Below are 26,000 nucleotides of genomic sequence, written 5' to 3' on the forward strand. Positions count from 1 at the left end.
CAAAGATGAGAAAAATAATTGAGAATTTTGGTTTTGGAAGAAAAATATCATCATGAAAAGTAAAAGCCACTTAGGCTTAGATTACTTAAAAAATTAATAAACACAATTATGTAATTCCAAAAATCCTCTTATAGAATAAAACATAATAATAGTAAAATTTTAATAAGAAATAACAAAATTTTGAATTAAATATGTAACTAAAATGTATGGAAATACGAAAAAAAACTAAATAAAAAAACATGGAGACAACGCAAATTAAAAATAAAATAAACAATAAAAAAACTAACTAAAAAATTAAAAAAATGGTTTTTATTTAAAAGAAAAAAGCTGGCTCGAATAAACTTAATCCTATTTCCCAAGGTTTTGGTAAATATTCGGACAAAATAAGGTAAATATTCGGACAATGACTATACATGTTCGATTTGTAATGTACTGTCTAGGTTAGGAAAATTTTATTATTTAATTCGAAAATTTCACTTCTAACATGCAGTTTTTCTCCTTATTTCATAATATTGTGTTAAGGACTGTTAACAAGGCAAGATTATTTCGAAAATCTTTGTGTTATTAAAGCACAGTAAACATAATTATGAGCTCAAACATATTTCAAGGGTACGATTAAATGGGACCTAGGGAAAATAATGGACCGATTTTTGAAGCTTCGTCCTTGTGTTAAAAAAAAGAGTATGTGTTAATTTCATAAAATTATTTTAAAGATTGCGGCATGTAGTGTTCGCACAGGCGTTATTTGGGTGGACAAAGCTAAATCGGGTCCTTATTAAACTTTCATAAAACACAAAAAGTCAAAAAGTCTAAAAAAAATCGAAAAGTCAACAAGGGTCAAAAAAAATTAAAAAAAAGTCGAAAGTCAGAAAAAGTTGAAAAAAATCGAAAAGTCGACAAAAGTAAAAAAAGTCGAAAAAAGTCAAAAAGTCGACTATTTATAAAATACTTAAAGTCGAAATAGACTTTTGATTAAATGAAAGAGTCCAAAAGTCGACTTTTAACTAAATGAAAAAAGTCGAAAAGTCGACACAACATATCTTTAAAGTTCAAACAAAGTTAAATATAAACCACCCATACTAGGTTTCTATAAATCGACTTTTGAATAATCGAAAAGTCGACTTTTAACTAAATGAAAAAAGTCGAAAAGTCGACACAACATATCTTTACAGTTCAAACAAAGTTAAATATAAACCACCCATACTAGGATTCTATAAATCGACTTTCGAATAATCGAAAAGTTGACTTTTAACTAAATGAAAAAAGTCGAAAAGTCGACAAAACATATCTACAGTTCAAAATAGTCGACTTTTAACTAAATGAAAAAAGTCGAAAAGTCGACAAAACATATCTACAGTTCAAAGTTAAATATAAACCACCCATACTAGGATTCTAAAAATCGACTTTCGAACAATCGACTTTTTTTTAAAAAAAGTCGAAGTCGACTATTTTGTTCCAAAAAACTCGATAACTCGATCGTCTGCGAAAAAAGTCGGAAAGTCAAAAACTCGAAAATTGTATAAACAAGTCAAAAATAATCGAAAAATTGAAAAAAGTGGAAAAAAAGTGAAAAACTCTAAAATAGTCGGCAAAACTTGAAAAAAGTCAAAAAATAGTCGAAAAAAGTCGGAAAAAGTCGACTATTTATAAAATACTTATAGTCGAAAAGTCTAAAAGTCGACTTTTAATTAAATTAAAAAAGTCGGAATGTCAAAAAATCGACCTTTCATAAAATGCAAAAAGTCGAAAAGTCGACTTTTAACTAAATGAAAAAAGTCGACTTTTCGTCGATACCCATACATATCGATTATAAGGCTTGAATTTACTACATACATTTTTTAAGAGAAGTTCATGCCCAAATAATCAGCTGTTGAAATATGTTTGCCTTATTAGATGCTCCTTAACAACACCTTATATTAACTCACCTAGTAGACTAATCGAGTACTCAACATTCAATAATTTTACAACACTATTTTATTTGTGAAAAATTCATTCATGAATAGGATTTTTGATTGTTAAGAAAATATTAACAAAAAGTAAACAAATTCAATTACAAAAATGGCAAAAATAAGCAACAATATTAAAAATGACTGTTTTATAAATGGAATACAATACACCTGCCGTACTTGTTTTGATCCGGGACAATCGGTTTACTCTCTCGCAGATGAATGCAGTAACTCAAAAACTTGGGCTGATTTATTGAAAGATATTGCACAGTTACAGGTAAAAAGATTACCAGGAAAATTGTCATAAAATAGTTAAAACAGTATTTTCCATATCTATAACAATAGACTAATGAGGACGAGCATCTGCCCAGGACTGTGTGTTGCAAATGTTTGGATAAACTTATAAGTTTCTACGATTTTATACTTCAGATACAGAATGTTAATAAAAAATATTCTGAACTGTTGGCATTTTGTAAAAATCCTCAACAGCAGAGTTCCACTGTAAGTGAAATTGATAATTTTACCGATTGTTTAGCAGAGTCAGCAACTGCTTTGCCATTGGAACTTTATATTCCTGAAATTAAATTAGAGGAGGAACAGATTGTTCCTTATGAGTTGCATGGAGAAGGTGAAGAAACCTTAAAAAATGAAGGTAAGTGTTGAATATAAACAAATAAGAAAGTAAATTCCATATACATACATATTCATGCATATTATTTGACAGACTTACCTAAATCGACTTTAGTACAGAGATCAATATTTCATTCCATTCCATACATATATTATCACAAGCTTATAATACCTTTCCGACTATAGTGGTGCTATATTTAAAAAAATATATTAAAACATTTTAGTTACTATAATTTTTAAACTATTCAACATATTTTCATCCATATATTTTTAAGACGCTCATGATCCTTTCACCGAAACATGTAAAGATGCTATCAGTTCAATGACACTTCAATTTGAAGAAATTCAAAGGTATTTAATTCTTTACTTTAAGTAAAAAATAAAAATTAAATTAAATAAATTCCATTAACAGAGACATAATGGAACAAAATTGTAAAAGTTCAGACAATGATGACAAAAATGAATACAGGTAAAAAGAAGATATAAAAAACAAGTGGTTACTTATAATTTCAATTATATTTAGCTCCTCATCTTCCGATGAAGTGGATTATGTTCCTCAAAAGAAGAAAAAACAATGTACAAAGAAGATTAGAGTTCCTCTTAAAAGGTACTTGTTATTACCAAACAAAAACTCGAAATAGTTTTTAAATATTTTCATATAGGCAAACAGTGGAACAAAATTTAACGGATTTGGATTCAGAAAATGAATTAATAGAAAGAAAATCTGATCAATATATATGTGTTGTATGCAATAAATCGTTTTTAAGTAAAAAAAATTGTCTGCGCCATATAAAAACAGTGCATCCTCGACAACAAGAATCTATGTAAGTGAAATATGTTAATGAAACATAAAATAATATTTATTCATGTATAACATAAAATTACATTTAATTTCAGATTCTCCTCCTCCAGCGAAAGTGATTTTGAGCCATTAACTAAGTATGTATAAAGATAACTATGACAAATTGAATAATAATAATTTTTCTTATAGTCATGAAACTGAAAGAAAAAAATCTTCGGAAAGTGATAAAATGATACAAGTAAAAAATCATTTTGTTTGCCTGATATGTAAAAAAACATTTACCATGCAAAAAAATTGTCGTCGTCATATAATTATAAAACACTCACAAGACGGTGTATTTCCATGTGGATTATGTGAACAACATTTCGTGTGTAAGGACTATTTGCAAGTACATCTTAAACGTATGCATCCAGGTGAAACTTTAGATTCAAATACTAAACATATACAAAGGATATTTGGAGATCGTTTATATAGTAAACCAGCCGCATGGTCTCTGGTAGAGTGTAAATTATGTGAAACAACATTTAGTACAACAAAAGAACTACGTCAACACTTGGAAATTCACTGCACAGATATAGATACTCTAAGTATTTTAGACTTGAACAGTAACATTATCCAACATTTGTTTACTAATATGACAGATTTAATTGCCATAAAAGAGAACATATGCAAAGATTTGCAAGATAAAAACTGGTTTAAATATTACACAGTGTTAAATGAAAACTTTTATGAAATGTCTATAAGTGACACTGAAGCTGAAGATTTGGAAAAAGAAACTGAAGGGCAAGATTTGAAATACAAGTGTGAATTGTGTACTGCAGAGTTTTCATATAAATACCAAGTTTTCACCCATTTGAAAGAAGCCCATACAGAGGAAGAAATTCCTTTAAAGTGTCGACGTTGCCAATTGGAATTTATTTCCATTAAAATGTATGAACAACACAAACAAACACATTGTCGAAACAAACATAAAGTTTTACGTTGCACCAATTGTCCGGCAAAGTTTGTTTGGCCGGATAGTATAAAAAAGCATAACTGTGCTTCGAAACTACCAAAAAACACCATAACTGGCAATACAGAACTTATAAAATGTAATGTATGCGATCTTGAATTTGAGGAAAAGACTAAATATAAGGAGCATTTAGAAACACACAGCAATGCCAAGACCTTAACAGCAAAAACCATAATACGTTGTGGTCTTTGTGCACTTTACTTTAAAAAGCTACAAGATTTACGTCAACATATGCCCTTGCATGCCGATGGCTGCACTGACATTGACTTTAAAGATTGTATTTATGTGAAATACTTTGAAAACACGAAAAAATTTGATTTATTGCCACTACAGCTGCGTATACAAAATGCCTATAGTAAATCTCAAATAAGTTGTTTTTATCAGGCCATTGATAAGTACGGCAATGAACTGGATATTTCTGATTCAGATAGTTTCACGGAGGACGAAGCAGAAAGCATTAATTTGAAAAAACAACACACGTGTGATCTTTGCAAAGAAATATTTAAAAGAAGAACACTTTTATTAAAACATCAAAAAGAACGGCATAATAATATGACACTACCCTTCAAATGTAAGGACTGTAATGAACAATATGTAAGTCTTGATTTATTGCAACAACATTTAAAGAGAATTTGCTGGAACGAGCACCGACGAATAGCTCAACAATGTGGTCAATGTAAAGAACGTTTTATTTGGCCAAATAATTTACAGAAACACAAAGAAATACAGGTAAAATCATTGAAATATTTATAGTTTTTTACAACGTAATTAATGACTTTTTAAAACTCCCTTTAGAGACACATGACCAAGAGCGATGTACAACTTCATTACTGTCTGCTATGCCCCAAAACATTTTTTAGTGTTGAAGATGTGAAGCTACATTTAAATCGCCATCGGTTAACTGAATCCGATCTTAAGACTGTTGAAAGTATAGTAAATTCTACATGGTGGCCAAATGGTAAGAAAGCCATTAAATGCAAAATATGTGATCAAGATTTTGAAACTATGGCCAATTTAAGAGAACATTTTTCTCCTAACAATTCTCAAAATTCCTGTGCCAATGAGCATTCATTGGAAAATTATTCGATTACAAATCAAAAAGGTTTCGAATTGCATTTAGAACTGGATTCTGAAACAGAAGCTGAAGTTGAACAAGAAGCGCAGGGTGATGAAACAATTTTATATCCCTATAAATGTTCCATGTGTTCTAAATCGTTCAAGCGAAAATATCAAATAGCTCAACATCAACGTTCTATACATAATTATGAGTTGCTACAGTTGAAATGTGAACGTTGTATTTTTAAAACAGTTTCAGAGGTAAGGAAATGTATTTGAAATTTCTGAAAAATAATAAGCTACTTTTAAAGTTCAATTGCTAATGGTGTTATAAGCAGGGAAACCGAAAACATGCCCTAAAAAAAGTATTTTAAGCGCTTTAAATATGCCGTAAAAAACTCAAAATATGCTCTTAAAATTTAAAATATATGCTTCAAAAATAAAATTTTTTATTATTTTTTAACATTGAAAAGCTCAAAAAGATTGAAATTGTAATGAAATAATAAATGTTTAATGTCATATTCTATATCCTACAACATTTTGTTATATATGTTTCATCTCATAGTTTGAAAAACTAGTATAATAGAATTCCGTTTTACGTTCAGATAACCAATAAATAACATGAAACCATTTGGTCCCCAAAAAACATATTTCAAACGACAAAGTTTGACACATTTCTTCCAATTGTATTAATAGCTTTTAAACTCGGTGTTGTCATAAATTCCAATAATTAGTTTTTTAAACTATAAAAATGGATTGGTCTCATGAAATCAAAAGTAATCGGTTTTATGTCCGATTTAATTTTTTTTTTTTTAAATAAAGTATTGAAAAGAAAATTAAAAATGTATAAAAACGAAAAAAGTGAAAACATCAAAATATGCACTAAAAGAGTAAAATATGCTCTAAAAACTCGAAAATATGCCTTAAATATGCTAAAAAACAAATCATGCAAAATTATGCTCTTATGGGTAAAATATGCAAAAATATGCTCTAACAAATCGATGCCAAAATTCTCAAATTGATCTGAAACGTGTAAATATCTTATCCATGAGTCCATACGACGCACCACAAAAAACATGCATTTGCATATTTTGGTTTCCCTGGTTATAAGAAATGATGTGGAACATAATCAATATTTTATTTATTTTAGAAAGTTTTAGATTGTCATAAAGCCACGCAATGTTTCAACGCTGAAAAACGATACAAATGCGAGCATTGTAATTTTAAATTCATGTGGCAAGAGAATCTCGATAGTCATATTGTCATATTTCATTCTCCAAAAGATTCAATAAAAGCAACAAATGTTACAATATCAAATGAATTTGTTCCCATACCCAACAATGATTTGGAGTCGGTATCCCAAAAGGACAATTCAAACGCTGACAGCAAGCATTCTACAGCCAAAAAAGAAAGTGACTACATATGTACAATTTGTGGGGCGACTTATGTAAATAGCACTGGTCTTAAAGTACACATAATGAGGCACAATGGTGAGAAACCTTTCAAGTGTGACCTTTGCAAAAAGGCCTTCCCACGCAAAGCCGATCTGCAGGACCATCAACGTACACACACTGGAGAACGTCGCTTCAAATGTAACTATTGCGAGAAACAATTTTGGCGAAACAGCAAATTAAAAGAACATGAACGTGTTCACACCGGCGAACGTCCTTTTCAGTGCACACTTTGTCCGAAAGCATTTATAAGGTCGGAATATTTGAAGTTACATTTACGTGGTCACACTGGTGAAAAACCCTTTGCGTGTGACATTTGCAATAAACGTTTTGTATCTCTTGGTTATCTGAATAGTCATCGTACAGCTATGGGCCACAATGAGCTATTTTCAACACCTGGTATAACTCCTAATGCAAATCCATCTACCGAACCTTCCAGCTCTAAGAAGGACAAAAAATTATGTCCCTTTTGTGGGATTTACTTGTCGTCCAAAACAAGTCTTACGTTACACATGCGAACGCACACTGGTGAGAAGCCCTTTAAGTGTGATTTTTGCGAAATGGGCTTTACGCGTAAAACTGATTTAACTTATCACAGACGTACACACACCGGCGAACGTCCCTACAAATGTTCGCAATGTGATAGAGCATTTACGCAAAGAACAAAGTTATCTGCACACATGCGTATTCATACCGGCGAACGTCCTTACGAATGCAATATTTGTCAGAAAAAGTTTAGGAAATCCGATTTTTTGAGACTTCATATGCGTAATCATACTGGCGAAAATCTTCATCGATGTGACATTTGCGGAAAAGCTTTTGTTTTGCGATGCTATCTGAAACGGCATCAAATTGCAATGAAACATCACCCACAAGAAGATTAACATTAAATGCGCTGGCGTTTGTCGACAAAATTTTAAAATTAAGATTTAATTGTATACATTAATAAATTCTACGTAATAATGTGCATTAATATGCATCCAATAAATATATAAATACCTAAACTTTGTTAATTTTTAATTTATTTGGAGTTGAAATTTGAAATGTATGTCGCACAATGAGATGATTATTCTCTTATCATTTGAATGCTGATGTATCAACTTATTTTTGGTATTTAAATGATGAAATGAAATAAATATTTGTACTATAATATTTTTAATTAATATGATATTTATAAGAAATTATAGATGAACTTCCTTTTTATACCCTACATTAGGTACATTGGGTTTGTGCTGATGTTTGTAACGAACAATAATATTAGTCCTATACCTCCCTTAAAGTATACCAATTGGCTTATAATCAAACCACAGGTCGCAAGTTTGATGATTATTCAATGAAATTTCGTATATTGTCCCAGGGACGAAGCCTATTTTTCAACTAGCCTCCATACAATTGAACCCTAGAATAGGGCTTGTAAACCTTGTAATCAAACTACAGGTCGCAATTATAAGTAGTAATTGAATGCACAACTTCAATAAATAAAGTAATTAAAAACGAGGTTTTGGTAATTGAATTCGTATTTCATTTTTTCTGTGTAGCAACTAAGAATGATAAGACTTGGTTCACACTGGGAAATTTTTGTTAAGAAACTTTTGATTTTGTGTGTTAGAGAAAGAGATGGTTGATATTTCTTTCTCTCACACACAAAAACCCAAAGTTTATCAAAAAGTTTCCTAGTGTGAACCACATCTAGAAAACTTTTTTCGAATAATTGAACAATCGACTTTTTGTCGAAAAGTCGATGTCGACTATTTTGTTTCAAAAAAGTCTATAACTCGACTATCGTCTCTGAAAAAAGTCGAAAGTCGACTTTGTAAAAAAGTCGGAAAAAGTCGAAAATAGTCGATAAAATCGAAAAAAAATCTGAAAGTCGAAAATAGTCGGGAAAAGTCGACTATTTATAAAATATTAAAAATCGACTTTTAATTTAATGAAAAAGTCGAAAAATCGAAAAAGTCGAAAAAAGTCGGAAAGTCGAGAAATCGACTTTTAATTAAATGAAAAAAGTCAAAAAGTCGAAAAATCAACTTTGAACTAAATGCAAAACGTCGAAAGTCGAAAAGTCAACTTTTCATGAAATGCAAAAAGTCGACTTTTCATAAAATGCAAAAAGTCGAAAAGTCGACTTTTCGTTTCAACTATAGAACCCTATTTCTCTGTACCAAAAATTACAACTCTGAAAATGTAGAGAAACTGCAAGTGGTTACTTACAAAATATACATTACTAAATATGTACTGAAAACCCAAACACCCAACATTTTTACATCCCTAAAATGCACAAATTTTTAGTTCGAACGTTGATTCCGGGGTGGTGTCAGTGGAACAGCAAACAATTTTTATTTTTGGCTTGTATGGCAAACCAATGAAAATTTACGTGTATTTATTGTTGTTATAAACACAAGAAAAACAAAACCAACACACGCATTTTGACAGAAATATTCACTTTAACGAAAAGTACAAAAGTTTTTGTTGTTGCTGTATTCGTACAGACACCACCTTGATAAATTCGATGTGGGTAAAACATTTTGCAAGAATTATCGGGTCGGAGACAGAAAATTAATTTTTCAAAAACTTAAAGAAAGAAGGACAAAATGTCTAACGTGATTAAAAGTGAATGTTTTATAAATGGTATACAATATAAGTGTCGCACTTGTTTCGACCCGGGTCAAATTATCTATTCCCTTAGGGATGAAGCCAATAACGCGAAAACTTGGCGTGAATTGTTAAGGGATATTGCTCCGCCACAGGTAAATGTGAATTTTAACAAAATATAAAAATATAAATCAGTAAATTTGTATAACATTGAAAGATATCTTAAATGGGAGTAACATTTTTCAATAGTGGCTATTATATGCTTTAACTTTAGAGAAATAAGAAAAATCAATAGACCGATTCAAGATGTGTCTTTGCATAGCTCTTTAAAAACGATTTTTTCGTGTCATATTCGTTTAGAAATTAGGGGTGTTAAAAAATAAACTAGTTTATTTACTGAAACCATTCCACTTCTTGGAACACGCCAGTATACTGATTTTTATTTCGCGGCTTGTGACAAAAAATGTTAGCATTTTGTATGGATCGGATAAAGAAAATCTACTTACCTAAAATGAAAAATCCAAAAATTTTTTCAAAAAAATTGAAACAAACCTAGATCCCAAAAACAATTTGATGTAAACGTTAATTTTGTTTATGGACGCAGATATTTATACAGATAGATCCTCTTGTACACCCTATATCACTCTATTATTGGTACTACAATTTTTCTATGGTGAATAAGCTATGTTCGTCCGCCTGTGTAAACTTTGTCCATATGTAGGGTAAATTATGGAAAGCTCCTCATATTTTACAGAAACATTTTTTTTATGTAAATATAAAAAAATATTCTAAAAATATTTTTGGAAATAAATAAAATAAATAAAAATTCTACCATTTTCTTATATCTATATAGCCATATGACGAGAATTTACTTCCAAATACAATGTGCTGTTTATGCTCGGAAAAACTTCAAACCACCTATGATTTTATACGACAGATTCAAAATGTAAATGATAAATATTCAAAATTATTGGAAGGTTGTAATGGAGTTTATAGTTCTACTGATTGTTTGGAAGAATCAACAATTGATATGCCAATGAAAGAGCTTATGCCGGAAATTAAACTAGAGGAAGAGTTAAACCCTTACGATGTAGTTTTAACTAGCACTGATCAATTAGATGAAGTACCAGCTACTATATTTAAAAACGAAGGTAAATAAACATTTTATCTTGATAATAAAAAATAAATTTATAACTTTAATCAGATACCGATGATGAGGACGATGACCCTTTTACGGAAACTTACAATGATGATGCCGCATCAACATCTGACTTATTGGAAACAAGGTATTTATAATTCAACTTAATTATTCTATATAAGCCCAACAAACCAAGCGATAAAGTCACAAAATCGTTTATAAATAATATTGTACTTTTTTGAAATGTTGTAATATTTAAATAAATAAAGAAATTGCAGCGCCAGCAAACTATATTCTGATGTGTAAATTTCAAACAGTTTATTTGATCTTTTCAATTTAGTTAATTTATTAAACATTTCACAACATAATGTTTTGTTGCTCTTGAAAAAAGGAGTAAAAACCAAATTAAATTGCTTGTTGGCGATATTTTCCTTAAATACAAGAATAATGTTAAAATAAAACAGAATATGTGATTTATTATTAATTACGAATCTCATAAATGGTATTTTTTTAATTTTCTAAAATATTCAACAACCTAGGAACATTAATTTTAACATACATGGCCTTGACTGTATGTGGGAACTAATTGGTACTTTTCTATTCTTCAAATGCTACCTTTTAGATTCTTTATAATGGTTAACCGGAACACACGGCCCTTATTAAATGAGAATTTATTGAGAGAGATTTTTTTACTTTTTCGTTTTTCCTATGGTTCTTTTTGATATTTTTACGATATTGAACATATATATTAAAAATAAAATTTTAAATGTAGGGACCTTAGTGAAAAATCTACTGAAAGGGACATTTGGGACTTTTTCATTCATTAAAATTATATTTTTTGAATTGTATATAATATTGAACACAGAAACATACAATTTTTGATTAAATGATAATCTATTACATTTATTTTATAGTACTTTTTTCAAATATAACGTGAAAGCTAAATGAATGAAACTAAAAATAATCTTCTTACTGAATGCGAATTTAATCACGTGATATTGAACGTATAAATCTAAAACATTAAAAAATGTTTAATCAACTTAAATTTTCTATAAAAGTATGTATGTATTTAATTTAAGTTAGGGTAGCGAAGCACCCAGGGTATGCTAGTTTATTATAAACGGGATATTTTGTTATTTAAAGTTGTTGACTATGGACCATTTTCTACTTAAGATTATAAGAAAGAAATACACTCAAAAGTCGTTTTATACGATTAATTCGTTTCGCAAAAATTCGCATAATTCAAATTCGCACAAAACAATACACTAACTAACAATACACTAAAAGCAAACAAAATCGCATAAAAAAATCATACATACATATATACATACATACATACATACATACATACATACATACATAAATACATACATACATACATACATACATACATACATACATACATACATACATGCATACATACATATATACACAAATACATATATACATACATTTTTTATCATAAATTATCAATGGACATTTAGCAAATAGTAAAATTGAAAATAGAAATCTTTTTACAAAAGCTTTTAGCATAAACACATGGTTGTTATTACGGATGAGTAAATTCTTTGTTGGAATATGTATGTATGGTGGACTATTCTATTATCGGACTTTTGATAACTTTCCACTATATAATGACAAAAAATCTATTGAAATTTAATGGAACTATTTGAAAATTTAAAGTTTTTTTTTTAATTCAAAACCACTTTAAATCATTCATTATTTTCGATTTTAATATTTTTTTAAATCTATATTTTTTATTACATCATTAAATATTTAAAACTACAATACTAAACAATTTCAAACGTTTTGATTTTACTAAAGTCTCAATTTTCCTATTTGTCGTTCTTATAATTTTGAAGACTTTGGTCTTGTGACAAGTTTAGAGTGAAATCAAAACGTTTGTTTTGTAGTATTGTTGCTTGGTTTGTTTAGAAAGTAGTTAGAATTTCTAATTTATAAAAATCTTGTAAAAAAAAACACAAATTTTCGCGATTCATAAATTAAAACAAGAAAACTTTAAATTTTCATTCTAGTGAAGTAAAATCGGAAGACAGTCCAACAAAAGCGAAAGTTAAAGTTAAACAATCAGAAGATGAAGATGATGAGGATGATGACGATGATGAAGAAGACGACGAACCACTTTCCAATCGTAAAGTTCTAACTAGAAAAGCTAAACAACAACCAAAGGAAACTGACAAAAATACATTAAACACTGACGGGACACAAAAACTTGAAAAACGTGAAGTCGACGAATCATTGCCGTTTGCCTGCGATTTATGTACGAAAGCATATTCTACCAAGTCTAAATTAAAAAGACATCTGCAAAGAGTACATCCCTCAGATGATGCTGCAGGACCTCTCGTTTGCGAAACATGTTCGAAAACATTTATTACGGTTTACAAATTAAAAAGACATCAACAGCGGGTGCATCCAACAATATATAAAACAAATCCGAGACCAAAAGTTAATTTGGATATAAAAGGACCCGTTGATTGTGAATTATGTGCGAAAACATATGATAATATACAAAAATTTAAAAGGCATCAAAAACGAATACATCCAGAAGAATATAAAAATGAGCCGATTGTTTGCGATAAATGTTCAAAGGAGTTTGAGAATATGTACAAGTTCAGAAGACACCACCAAAGAGTACATCCTATACCGAATCAAGAGACACACAAATGTCCGCTATGCTCAAAAGAATTTAAAAATAAATTCTATGTTTCTGAACACATTAAAGTCGTACACGAAAAATTAAAACCTTATAATTGTTCACACTGTCCTAAAACGTTTGCATCGGGCCATTCTAAACGAATTCATGAACTTTCACACACTGACATTTTCCCCTATGAGTGCGAATGGTGCGATAAGCGTTTCCGTCTACCCAGCAAATTAAAGATTCACTCTGAAATACATACAACCAAACCAGAACTCTTATGCCCCATCTGTCACAGAAGCCAAAAGTCTACAAAAGACTTGGAAGATCATGTAAAATCTCATGACGATAATCGTTTACAGTGCCCTTCTTGCGGGCACTTGTTCAGAAGAAGTTCTCAACTTAAAGATCATTATAACGCAGTTCATTTGAAATTGCGTCCATACAAATGTGAATTTTGTGAATTAGGTTTTGGTGACCGTAAAACGCGACGTATGCACGAAAGAAAATATCATCCGAAAGAGCGTCCGCCACCACCGCCAAAGACAACGTGACCCGTTGCCGAAAGTGATTTTAATACTGCAATTTCCTTTAATAAAGACGGACAAGATGTACATTAACATTCAAAACCATCAAATGTTTAGGAAAAACAAAAGTTTTCTTATAAAATATACATATGCAAAAACGTATGTAATTATTCAATTTTAAATTTTAATCATTTCCATATACATAAATAAGAGTTCGCCTGTACGATTCGCATAAAATTGCTTAATACATATTTATATTTTATGTTTAAAAAATACAACATATAAAGTTGATGTGTTCTTACAAAATATTAAAACACGTTTGAATAAAACACAATATCCTCTAAGATATTTCAATGTGTGTGTTAAGAAAAAACTATAGTTAAGAACATTCCCTCCTCCCATTTCTTAAAATATGTAATTTATTTTAAATTTTTTTCTTTATTTACATTCTATATAATTAAGTATATGTATCTTTAGTAAATATTTATTTGCGTAAATTGCATTAATAAATAAAAGTATCTATGTAAATTAAAAAAAAAATTGGCCTGATTTTTGCAAGGAATGTGTTGGGAATAATTATGTAGAGTCTTATTACTGTTGACAAAACTATAAACCTGACTATACATATGGACTATACTGTTGACCGAACTTACTTATTTCCATTTTCTAATATCGATGGTCATATGTTCAAATCTTGGTTTATTGGGCTAAATATTTATGTTGGTATTAAAATAATATTTTTATTATTTTCTTTAAAACTAGAATCTTAAGTGAACATTTTGAAGATTGTGATGATGACTATGATTACGCAAATGTGTCCAGGTAAAATAATACTAATTATTGTGATAATAACAAAATAAAATTAATTTCATTTTAGCAACTTGTCATTTAGTGAAAGCAATTACAATCCATTGAACGAGATGGAGAAAAACAACAGCGAAAATGATGAAAGGTACTGTATATTAAGGATTTAAATATTTTTAGAAAAAAATAATAACAAAAATATAAATAAACATATAATTTACGCACAGACACCAAGAGAGCGAAGAAACTCCAAAGTTCTTAGATAATGATAAAATCGAGATCATCAACCATGGCTTCCTATGTCGCATATGCCAGAAAACATTTACCTTACTGAGAAATTGTCGAAGACATATAAAAACTTTACATCCTCAGCAGATCTTTTATATTTGCTCATTCTGCGGACAAAATTTAAAGTATGAAGACAAATTAAAAAAGCATATTTTACGTTCACATTATGGCGATAACTATAAAAAGACCTATTTTCCTTGCAAATTATGTGGACAATATTACATGAGTGAAGAAAATTTAAAAAAACATATTGCACGCTTGCACTCTGTCAAACACATTAAATCGACATGGTCAACTATTAAAAATGTAGAACACATATTTGCCAAACGTTTATACAGCAGGCCGACCGCTAGACATCATGTGGAATGTAAATTGTGTGCTGAAACATTTGAAACAAGTAAAGATCTACGACACCACTTGCAAAGTCACAGCGATATAGACACTCTTAATAAATTGGAATTAAGCGATAGTATTGTCCAGCATTTCTTTCCAAATATGAATGATTTGAACGATATTAAACAAACAATATGTAATGATATTCGTAAGAAAGATTGGTTTAAATATTACACAGTGCTAAATGAACATTTTTATGAAATGTCCCTGAGTGACACTGAAGTAGAGGATCTAGAGGAAGAACAACAAATTGCAGAGCGAGCCGGTAAATACAAGTGTTCTATGTGTGCTTCATGTGATTTTTCGTACAAATACGAAGTGTTCCAGCATTTGAAAAACGTTCATTACAAGAATGAAATTGCTTTGAAATGTGATAAGTGTAATTTGCCATTCATTTCCATCAAAATGTTTACACAACACACACAAACTCATTGCCATAACAAATATAAAGATTTACTCTGTGCCCGTTGTCCAGCCAAATTTGTTTGGCCTGAAAATATAAAAAATCACAACTGCTGTGTCAACAGTAATAGGAAACTGCCTGTTCAAAGATTTACAAAACCTATAATACGTTGTAGTCTTTGTCCTGAATCCTTTAAGAAACTTCCACATTTACGCGAACACATGCCTTTGCATGCCGATGGAAAAACTGGTATTGATTTCGAAAACTGTATTTATGTAAAAAATTTCTACTCATCGATAACGATTGATAAAGTGTTGCTGGAGCAAGAGATACGAAATGCCTACACTAAATCTCAAATTAGTTGTTTTTATCAAATTATAGATAAGTATGGCAATGAACTAGATATGTCCGATTCAGATTCAGATACTAATACGGAAGGAAAGGAATACATGTGTGACCTATGCAAAGAAATGTTTGAAAGACGACAGCTTTTATTAAAACATCAAATTGAACGACACAATGATCTGGTGCTACCATTTGTGTGTAAGGACTGCAATCAGCAATTTGTTAGTCATGATTTATTGCAGAAACATTTAAAAAGGGTTTGCTGGAATGAACACCGACGCATGGCTCAACAATGTGAGCATTGTAATAATCGGTTTATATGGCCAAACAATCTGCAGATACATAGAGAAATACAGGTGAATCATATTTCTATTTTTTGTTAAAGAAATTTCAGAAGATTACTAAATACGTTTTAACGCTTTTACTTTAGCATTCTACGGACCAAGTGGCCAAAAAAAAATCTGACACAAATGAACTTCATTATTGTCTATTGTGTCCGCAAACATTTAAGAGTATTGATGACCTGCACGATCATTTAAGCGACCATCATTTAACACCAGTTGATGTCAAGACAGCTGAAAGCATATTACATTCCACGTGGTGGCCAAACGGTGAAAAAAGAATAATATGTAAAAAATGTGGTCTGTTATTTCCCTCTATGGTGAGTTTAAGAGAGCATTTTTCTCCTGTGAATCCCAATAATTTATGTGGAAATCAACATCTACTGGCAAACTATTCAATTACCAATCAAAAAGGATTCGAGTTGCACCTGAATCTGGATTCTGAAACAGACGAAGAAGATGACTTGGAGGTAACGCATAGAAAAATGCCAACACCCTATAAATGTTGCATTTGCAGTATGTCGTTTAAGCGAAAGCATCAACTGACGCAACATCAGCGATCCACGCACAATTATGAATCGCTGGAGCTAAAATGCGATCGTTGTATATTTAGAACTGCCTCAAAGGTACTGAAATGTTTATATGTAAGTAATTTTAATAAAAATAATTTACATTGATTTTATTTCACTTTTAGAAAATCTTAGATTACCATAAAGTTATGCAGTGTTTTAATATTGAAAAACAATATAAATGTAACCAGTGTAATTTTAAATTTATGTGGCAAGAGAATCTTGAAAATCATATAAAATTAATTCACACATCTAACAATTCAGACAAAACAATCGGCAGTCAGTCGGAGTCGGTAACTAACAATTGTTTACAATCAACGTCGAACGACAACAAATCTTCTCAGTGTGATCAATGCGAAATGGTATTTCAACGAAATTCCGACTTGCAAGAACATTTGCACTCGCATAGTGCAGAAAATCCGTACAAATGTACATTTTGCAAGGAATCATTTAAGCACAGAGAAGTTTTAACTATTCACATCAGAAGTCACGCGACCCAACGTCGTTTCCAGTGCGATTTTGAGGATTGTACGGAAGAATTTCCGAGCTCGCTTGATTTAGAACTGCATACTCAAATTCATACGAGAGAAAAACCCACACCAAGTGCAAATGGAAAATGGAAATGTCCCTACTGTGGTATATTCTTAGCGTCAAATGGAGGTCTTACAATACACGTAAGACTTCACACCGGAGAAAGACCATACAAGTGCGATTTTTGTGAAAAGGGCTTTACTCGTAGAAGTGATTTAACTGAACATATACGCAAACACACTGACGAGCGTCCCTACAAATGCACGCATTGCGATAAAGCCTTTTCGAAAAGGCAACGTTTAAATGAACACAATCTCGTTCATACGGGCGAACGTCCTCACATGTGCCCCTTTTGTAAGAAATCCTTTCGAAAACGAAACTATTACAATTTACATTTACGTATGCATACAGGCGTTAAACCGCACAAGTGTGGAGTTTGTGATCAAGCATTTACATGTGGCGCATATCTGAAAAAACACCGTATCGCAAAGGGACATTATTTAGAAAATAAAAAATAATTATTTTAAAGACGTTAGGGTGGTTTCAACAATTAAAACTTTTCTAATTCTAAGATGCTAATTGTAAAAATTGTTAACATGACATCAATATTTAATGAGCCCTATTAAAGGATAAAAAGCTCCTTTTTTTGGTGTATTCATGGTATGTTTCGTAATTTCGAAAAACGGAAAAAATCAATAACATTTAATAATTCTATGTGAAAAATTAAATAAATAATCTTTTCAAAAAAAAATAAAATTTTGTTGATGTTAAATTTAAAATTCATTTTGTGTGAAATATGAAAAAAAACAATTTTAAAATCAAAGAACAAAAAATTGGGAAAACAATATCTGGGTTCATTCTAAGTTTAATTTTTAATAGGAACATTAGTATCACATTTTTCTCCATACAAACGTTGTTTTGAAAATATACAGAAAAACTTGTTAGCTACATATAAAACGATTGGTCGGGAAAGTGACAAAAAATAAAAATTAAAAAAATTTATGAATGCAAAAGGAATAACATCACCTTATAATCGATACGCCTTGTTTAGAAATCTTTGTTTAATCTGGTATCACTAACATTTTAAAGCCATCAATATTTGTAACAACCCCCAATAATTATCAGGAATGGGATATTCAATTTAGTAAATCAATATATAAGTACAGTGTTTGGCGAAAACAAGTTAAATAAAAACTCAATGACTTTATTTCCATATAGAAATATTCTATGTTAATTTCTTCAGTTTCTTTAGTTTTACGTAAAATTACAATATCTCTAATAAATAATACATATCTTCATTGTCATGATTATACTGAATTTTCCATCCCTGATAAAATTGCAGCTGAATGTATACAAAGCAAAAATTTATTCAATTAGAAGTGAAAATTAAAATTATTTACAAATAAATTGTATAAAGAAGTGTAAAATGTCAGGAGATAATAAAAAAGAATGTTTGATAAATGGAATTAGCTACAAATGTCGAACTTGCTTTGATCCGGGACGTACAGTATACTCACTCTTAGACGATGCTTTCAATGCAAAATCTTGGCGAGATTTGTTAAGGGATATTGGTCAGACAGAGGTAATAGGGACGGTATTAATGAAGTATTTTTTAGAAAAAGTCATTAACACATTTCTCCTTAGACAAATGAGGAAGATTTCCTTCCAAAATTTATTTGCTGCAAATGCTCGGGAAAGCTTAAAAGTTCCTATGAATTTACTCTTCAGATTCATAATGTAAATAAAAAATACTCTCAATTATTATCTAGTCGTAATGATCCACTCCATGAGATTGATCATTTTAATGACTGTTTGGCAGAATCAACTATTGATTTGCCATTGGATCCATATATGCCGGAAGTTAAGCTAGAGGAAGATTTTGTTGATCCATATAATACAAGTTTAGGAAACAAATTATCAGACAGTGAAGGAAAATTTGAAATTGAAGGTACTCCTTTTATATATATGTACATACATGACGATTAAGATCTTAATTTATCAGGCGCTCATGACTCCCTGAAGGAAACTGAGGAATTCAGCTTGACTTCAGAGTATTTAAAAGAAGATAAAAGGTATAATTTTAAAGGCAATGACATTAAACTGATTTTATACTAATTAACTTAATTGAACTACAATATTTATTTTTCGTTAACAGGCAACAAAGTGGAGACGATGAGTACAACGACAATGGTGATAGAAATGGAACCAGGTAAATATATTTACAAATGTTAATATATTGTAATTTAAAAATTTTGAATAAATTTTTAGCTCGTCTTCATCTGACGAAAGTGATTATGTGCCTTTAAAAAAATTTAAAAAGGAAAAAACCAATAACTGCCGCACTTCCAGGTGAGTTTAAAATTTAGCCGAAATTTTAACAAAAATCAAATAGTTTATATATTTTAGTGAACCGACCAAACAAAGAAAAGGTCGAAAAGCCCCAGAGTATTATGATAAAATCGAAAAAGTCAATGATCGTTTCGTATGCTTCATTTGTCAAAAAACTTTTTCTTTGCGAAAAGATTGTGGCCGACATATAGCTTCTATACACTTGCGACAAATAATGTTTCCTTGTGAATTTTGCGGACAAAGTTTTAGTCGCAAGGATAAAATACAACATCACATTAAGCGCATGCATATGGACGGAGTGGTGTATCCGACTAAACATAAAGAATGGTTATTTGGTGATCGCTTATATAGCAAACCTATTGATTGGCATCTCGTTGAGTGTAAGTTGTGTAACGTCACATTCAAAACAACTAAAGAACTTCGACAGCATTTAGAAAACCATAGTGATATAGATACTCTTCATAGCTTAGAATTAAGCGATAAGACTGTCCAACATTTATTTCCAAATATGATTGATTTAGGAACCGTAAAGGAAACCATATGTAAAGACATTCGAGAAAAACATTGGTTCAAGTATTACACGGTGTTGAATGAGCATTCCTATGAAATGTCAGTTAGTGACACAGAACTGGAAGATTTGAATGATGCTGCAGAAAATCGTGCCACTAAATACAAGTGCGATTTATGCTCTAAGGAGTTTTTATTTAAATACGAGGTTTTCTCTCATTTAAAAGAAATGCACGGCAACGATGAAATTCCTTTAAAATGTGGGTTATGTAAATTAGAGTTTATTTCAATAAAAATGTATGAACAACATTGTCAAACCCACTGCCGCAATAGAAATAAGGTTTTGCTTTGTGCTCAATGCCCGGCCAAATTTATTTGGCCTGAAAATATGAAAAATCACAATTGTGCCATGAAAGCACTAGCTACCCCACCGGTTGCCACAAAAGACTTACTAGTATGTAATATTTGTGATCGTAAATATGAAGTTAGGTCTAAATACGAGAAGCATTTAGAAACACATAAAGACGGCAGGATGGTATCCGCTAAAACCATTATTCGTTGCGGTCTTTGTGCACATACCTTCGTTAAGTTACGACATTTGCGTAGGCACATGCCTTTGCATGCCGATGGCAAAACTGGTATTGATTTTAAAGGTAGTATTTATATCAAACGTTTTGAACGTTCGAAGTCGATTGATTATGCACTACTTCAGCAAGAGATACAAAATGCCTACAGCAAGTCTCAAATTAGTCGTTTCTACCGAGCGATCGATAAGGACGGGAATGAATTGGACATTTTAGATTCGGACAGTGATACGGAAGAGTCAGATGTTGAAAATGTTAAAAAAGAATATACATGTGAACTTTGTAAAGAAATATTTAAGAAACGAAAACGTCTGCTTAAGCATCAACACGAACTCCACAATGATGTGCCATTGCCCTTTACTTGTAAGGATTGTACGCAGCAATATGTTAGTAATGATTTGTTACAACAACATTTAATGAGGGATTGCTGGAATGAACATCGTCGAATCGCTCAACAATGTGATTATTGTAATGCCCGTTTCATTTGGCCCAATAATCTGTTGAAGCATAGAGAAATTCAGGTAATTGAAATACTCTCCTACTAATGTTTTTTACATTTATATTTCTTTGTTTGCTGCAGCATAAAAATCAAAAACAACCAAAACCTCAAAGAGCCAGCACTCTCAAATGTGAGTATTGTGATAAAGCATTTATATGGCCTAAGGATTTAGTACGCCACAGAAAGACTCACACCGATGGAAAGAAATTTACCTGTCCTCACTGCGATCGCAAATTTCATCGCAAAGACAATTTGCTGGCTCACATAAGAATTCATTGTCCGGAAGGTATTCCCACTATCGCAAATCCAGGAAAGGGTATCAACTATATATTGCCTCATTTGATGAAACCTCATGGTTGTAAACGCATCAAGTGTATGATCTGCTTCTCCGAACACAACCGTATACGAGATCTAAGATCGCACATACGAACACATCGATATTCGGTTAATTTTGATAAAAGGAAAGAAACTGAAACATTTGATGTTATATCATCTCAGCTCTACCCCGATGTAGCTGAGACGTTGACAGAAGAGGAACTAGTGAAGCGAATTGGTTTAGATATTGCGTCAGAAAACAACTTGGAACGTTTTTACTCTATAACAAGCGAAAACGGTTGTGAAGTAAGTTTGGATAGCTCTGAAACGGAAAGCGATTCTGATGGTGAGGAAAACGAAGAAGAGGATGAGAAGCCAAAACGTATTTATAAATGTGACTTGTGTCCTCAATTGAGTTTTAATCGTAAATATAAAATTTTCGAGCATCAAAACAAAGAACACAAGTGGGAAGAGGCCCGCCATATTTGTGGACATTGTAATGGGAGATTTCTTTCATCATATATGCTGCAATTACACTATAAAAATCAATGTAAAAATTCCAAAAAACGTCACTTTTGTCGACGTTGTCCCTTGCGTTTCATGTGGAAGAGTAATATGAAGGCTCATATTATAATGGAGCATGGACAAGAGGTTATTTGTCTAAATTAAAAAAAAAATATTTTTAAAAATGAGTGTTATTAAAAGATTTTAATTTTTTTTAGATTGATTTAAATCGCCGACATGAATGTTTTCTGTGCCATGAAAAGTTCTCTATTCAAAAAGAACTCAAACGCCATTTGATTGCACAACATTCTGCAGATGCCGCAGTTCATTATTGTCTTCTGTGCCCGAAAACATTCTTTAGTATTGAACATCTCAATGAACATTTGAGCCGTCATCGTTTGACTACTTCCGATGTTAAGTCTGTTGAAAGTATAATACATTCCACTTGTTGGCCAAATGGTGAAAAAACAATTAAATGTAAAATATGTGGCCTAATATTTGAAAATATGACCAGCTTACGAGAACATTTTTCACCTATAAATCCCCAAAATGTATGTGCCACAGAACATTCTCTGTCAAATTACTCCATTACAAATCAAAAGGGATTCGAATTGCACTTAGAACTGGATTCTGAAACTGAAGTAGAGGATGAAGTAGAAGTGGGCCACAGTAAAGACACTAAGAACACAGTATACCCCTATAATTGTTGCATGTGCAGTATGTCGTTTAAACGAAAATATCAAATAGCTCAACATCAACGTTCTATGCACAATTATGAGCTACTGGAATTAAAATGTGAACATTGTATTTTTAGAACAGTTTCTCAGGTATTTAATATTTTTCTATTTTAATTTTTCTATTTTTTTACCACATTTTACATTTGTAGAAAGTATTAGAATATCATCAGGCCACGCAATGTTTTAACGCAGATAAACAGTATGTATGTGAGCAGTGTAATTTCAAATTCATGTGGCAAGAAAATCTTGAAAACCATATTACCATATTTCATACTCCTTATGATTTGAGCGAACCACCGGAGACTGCTAAGATGGTAACATCCACAGAGCCCATACCAACCAACAACAAAAGTGATAAAAATATATTCGAATGTATGGACTGCCACCGAAGGTACAATCGAAAAGATCGTTATAAGGCACATTTCAAGAAATTTCACAACGATTTGCCTCACACCTCTGCCACTATTTCAAAGTCAAAAGTTCGCAAACATTCTACAGAAAAATCGGAAAAGAAATTTTTATGTGCCTTTTGTGGCCTTTCATTTTCTAACAATTCAAATCTCACAGTGCACATGAGAAGACACACAGGTGAAAAGCCATTCAAATGTGATCTTTGTGAAATGGCCTTTCCACGTACATCGGATTTACAGGCTCATAAACGGACACATACAGGAGAACGTCCCTTCAAATGTTTATTTTGCGATAAATCATTTTCACGACAATATAAATTGACTGTTCACAACCGCATTCATACGGGCGAACGTCCCTACGAGTGTACGTTTTGCCAGAAAACATTTATTCAATCGAACGACTTAACTCTACATTTGCGTCGCCACACGGGCGAAAGGCCCTATATGTGCGACATTTGCGGTGAAGGGTTTATATGCGCTACATCGCTGAAGCAGCATCGCAACTCAAAAGGTCATCAGGAAAATAAAATTGACTTGAAAATGTGCGTTCAACAAATGACACAATTCGATATGAAGTTTTAAGTAATTCAGGAATTGGACATACATTCTATATATTTTACTCGAAATAGATTATAATTATTTTTTAAGTTGTATTTATTATAAGGGTATTATTATTTGTACTTGAGTAGAACACATCACAAGATTTTAATGTATGTATTTAGAAAATATAAAGAGTATGAATGTAGTGTTTTATAAATACATCATTTTATTCGCAAAGCAATTTTATGAATTGAAATTAATTGTATAATTATTTGATATATAAATTTGTCTCACAATTGCTAAAAATGAGGAAGAATTCCTTGCCCAAGATGCTATTTAGAAAAGAGATTTAATACTATTCGTTAAGAAATATACTTGACTGCATACGTTCCAGTTGATTGGAGAGATTTTTCTGCTCAGCTGTTAAACGATAAATTTCCTGTTGCTCCTCAGGTGATAAGGGCTTACGTTTTGCTTTATTTTGCAGAGTGCGCTTGTAGGTCTCCAATATTTCTTGATCAATCAGATCTAGTTTACGTTTAATATCCAATCGCTTTATTTCTTCTGAAGCAGCATCATGCAGACGCCGCAATGCACCACTATTGTATTCTGCAATGGTAGAAAGTTCCGCTACTAGACGTTTAATTTCGTTATGAATTTCATCCTCGTCGTTGTTGGGAAAATCCGATATATCCAGAATACCCTGCTCAATTAATTCTTTCTTAACTCGTTTTTCTATGCCAATACAATTGCGCAACATCGAAAAGGATCGAAAATTAAGAGGAGCCGAAGAGTGGGTATTTTCACTACTGCTATTGCTATTATCAGCCACAATGTCGGCAGTATTGGACAATAGCTGCTCCTCCATTAATGCCGAGACTAAGCGTTGCGTAAGAGGCCCCGTAACACATTCACCGGCAATAGATTCGGCCTTTTTGAGAATATTTGTAGCGGCTCCATTGTTTTGAGGCTTCAAGCGATTATTTGTAGTCGTATTAGAGCCTTGTTGTATTTCCTTTAAATCTTCAGTCGCCCATACCGTAGAATAGTGAGGACCAAGCTCTGGAATTGGTGGTACCAGAGGTCCATTATATTGATCAAGGAGATCATTCAATAATCGCAAATCTTCATTTGTCAAGGACATACAGTAGGGCTCCACAGATAGCCAAAATTTGTTGGGTGTATCAATTTTTGCAGGCAAAGGTTTCTGTAAATCCCTATTGGCGCCGCCATGAACACCCGGAGTATAGTCCATGCTATCGTCGGTCAGAGGAGCAAGTGGACTATTTTTAGCATTTAGATTTTTTGCTTGTTTCAGTGTTGCGTGTTTCGGTTTGCGTACCAATGACGTTTCATCTCGTTTACGTTTCCCGCTATTAACTACGGAAGCTGCCGGGGATGCTGGTTGTTTCTCACCTACCTGACCGCCAATTTGTAGAGCATTTTTACTTTTTCTATCTTTGTTCTTTTCATCCTTATCCAAACTCTCGTATTCGGATTTCAATACTCTGTACCTCAAGGCCACACTCGACAACAATGTTTCTAGTTCCAACTGTATATTATCCAGATCTTCAGCCGCTAGAGACTCTTCAGATGAGCGATTTAATGCAGCCGTGTATGTAGGCAACTGTTTAGCACAATCTTTTGTTTTTATTATTGGAATCACAAGCCCACTACTATTTTCAGTGTCCGGCGAAGGTGGCGTATTATTAGCTTGTGGTCCTATCTTTCCACTTAGTTTACCTCCGGTGGCAAATGATCCCATTTTCATATTTTTACTTGTCGATGCCATTTTATTTTATTTATATAAACAAAAACATCAAATGCATAATTTGCGTTGTTTTTTTTTTGTCTTAATAAACAAATTCGCAGAACTGAGTAGAAAAGTTGTTAAAAATTGTTGGTCATCCAAATTCTTAACAGGGCAGTTCAAATAATTCGTAAGATACCGTTATTGCCACTTTTAATTTCGGAAATATTTGTTTGTTTTAGTCCAGTTCTTTTAATTTTTATAATGTATTTTACAATGATATTTGTCGTTTTCTTTGTTAAAATAGTCGGCTTACTG

General features: G+C 31.6%; 3 protein-coding genes across 4 annotated transcripts; 2 read left to right on the top strand and 1 right to left on the bottom strand.

Moving 5' to 3' along the window:
- The first annotated feature begins 1,993 nt into the window (after positions 1-1,993).
- Positions 1,994-24,173, top strand: LOC111674959. The gene is made up of 28 exons (XM_046947144.1): positions 1,994-2,223; positions 2,292-2,598; positions 2,852-2,927; positions 2,989-3,045; positions 3,100-3,183; positions 3,239-3,400; positions 3,474-3,515; positions 3,568-5,119; positions 5,186-5,707; positions 6,597-7,778; positions 9,540-9,644; positions 10,343-10,640; positions 10,694-10,775; positions 12,664-13,836; positions 14,576-14,635; positions 14,691-14,765; positions 14,845-16,402; positions 16,477-16,903; positions 17,221-17,967; positions 18,882-19,069; positions 19,132-19,435; positions 19,490-19,559; positions 19,643-19,696; positions 19,756-19,836; positions 19,894-21,448; positions 21,508-22,392; positions 22,464-23,072; positions 23,132-24,173. The coding sequence occupies exons 1-28, from the start codon at positions 2,059-2,061 to the stop codon at positions 23,972-23,974; spliced, it is 13,263 nt and encodes a 4,420-aa protein (XP_046803100.1). The 5' UTR covers positions 1,994-2,058; the 3' UTR covers positions 23,975-24,173.
- LOC111675087 (zinc finger protein 43-like) lies at positions 9,170-18,170 on the top strand. Of its 2 annotated transcripts, none has more exons than XM_046946469.1 (8): positions 9,170-9,644; positions 10,343-10,640; positions 10,694-10,775; positions 14,576-14,635; positions 14,691-14,765; positions 14,845-16,402; positions 16,477-17,031; positions 17,082-18,170. In XM_046946469.1, exons 1-8 carry the CDS (start codon positions 9,489-9,491, stop codon positions 18,003-18,005), a joined length of 3,708 nt encoding a protein of 1,235 aa, XP_046802425.1. In that variant the 5' UTR covers positions 9,170-9,488; the 3' UTR covers positions 18,006-18,170. The 2 variants fall into 2 exon arrangements, with proteins under 2 accessions (XP_046802425.1, XP_023291582.2); XM_023435814.2 differs by having other exon boundaries at positions 9,171-9,644; positions 16,477-17,013.
- LOC111675134 (transcriptional adapter 3) lies at positions 24,136-25,944 on the bottom strand. The gene has a single exon (XM_023435870.2). The coding sequence runs from the start codon at positions 25,722-25,724 to the stop codon at positions 24,288-24,290; it is 1,437 nt and encodes a 478-aa protein (XP_023291638.2). The 5' UTR covers positions 25,725-25,944; the 3' UTR covers positions 24,136-24,287.
- Between the last annotated feature and the right edge of the window lie 56 nt (positions 25,945-26,000).

This window comes from Lucilia cuprina, chromosome 3 (genome assembly GCF_022045245.1).
Source record: "Lucilia cuprina isolate Lc7/37 chromosome 3, ASM2204524v1, whole genome shotgun sequence".
Classification (NCBI taxonomy): Eukaryota; Metazoa; Arthropoda; class Insecta; order Diptera; family Calliphoridae; genus Lucilia; species Lucilia cuprina.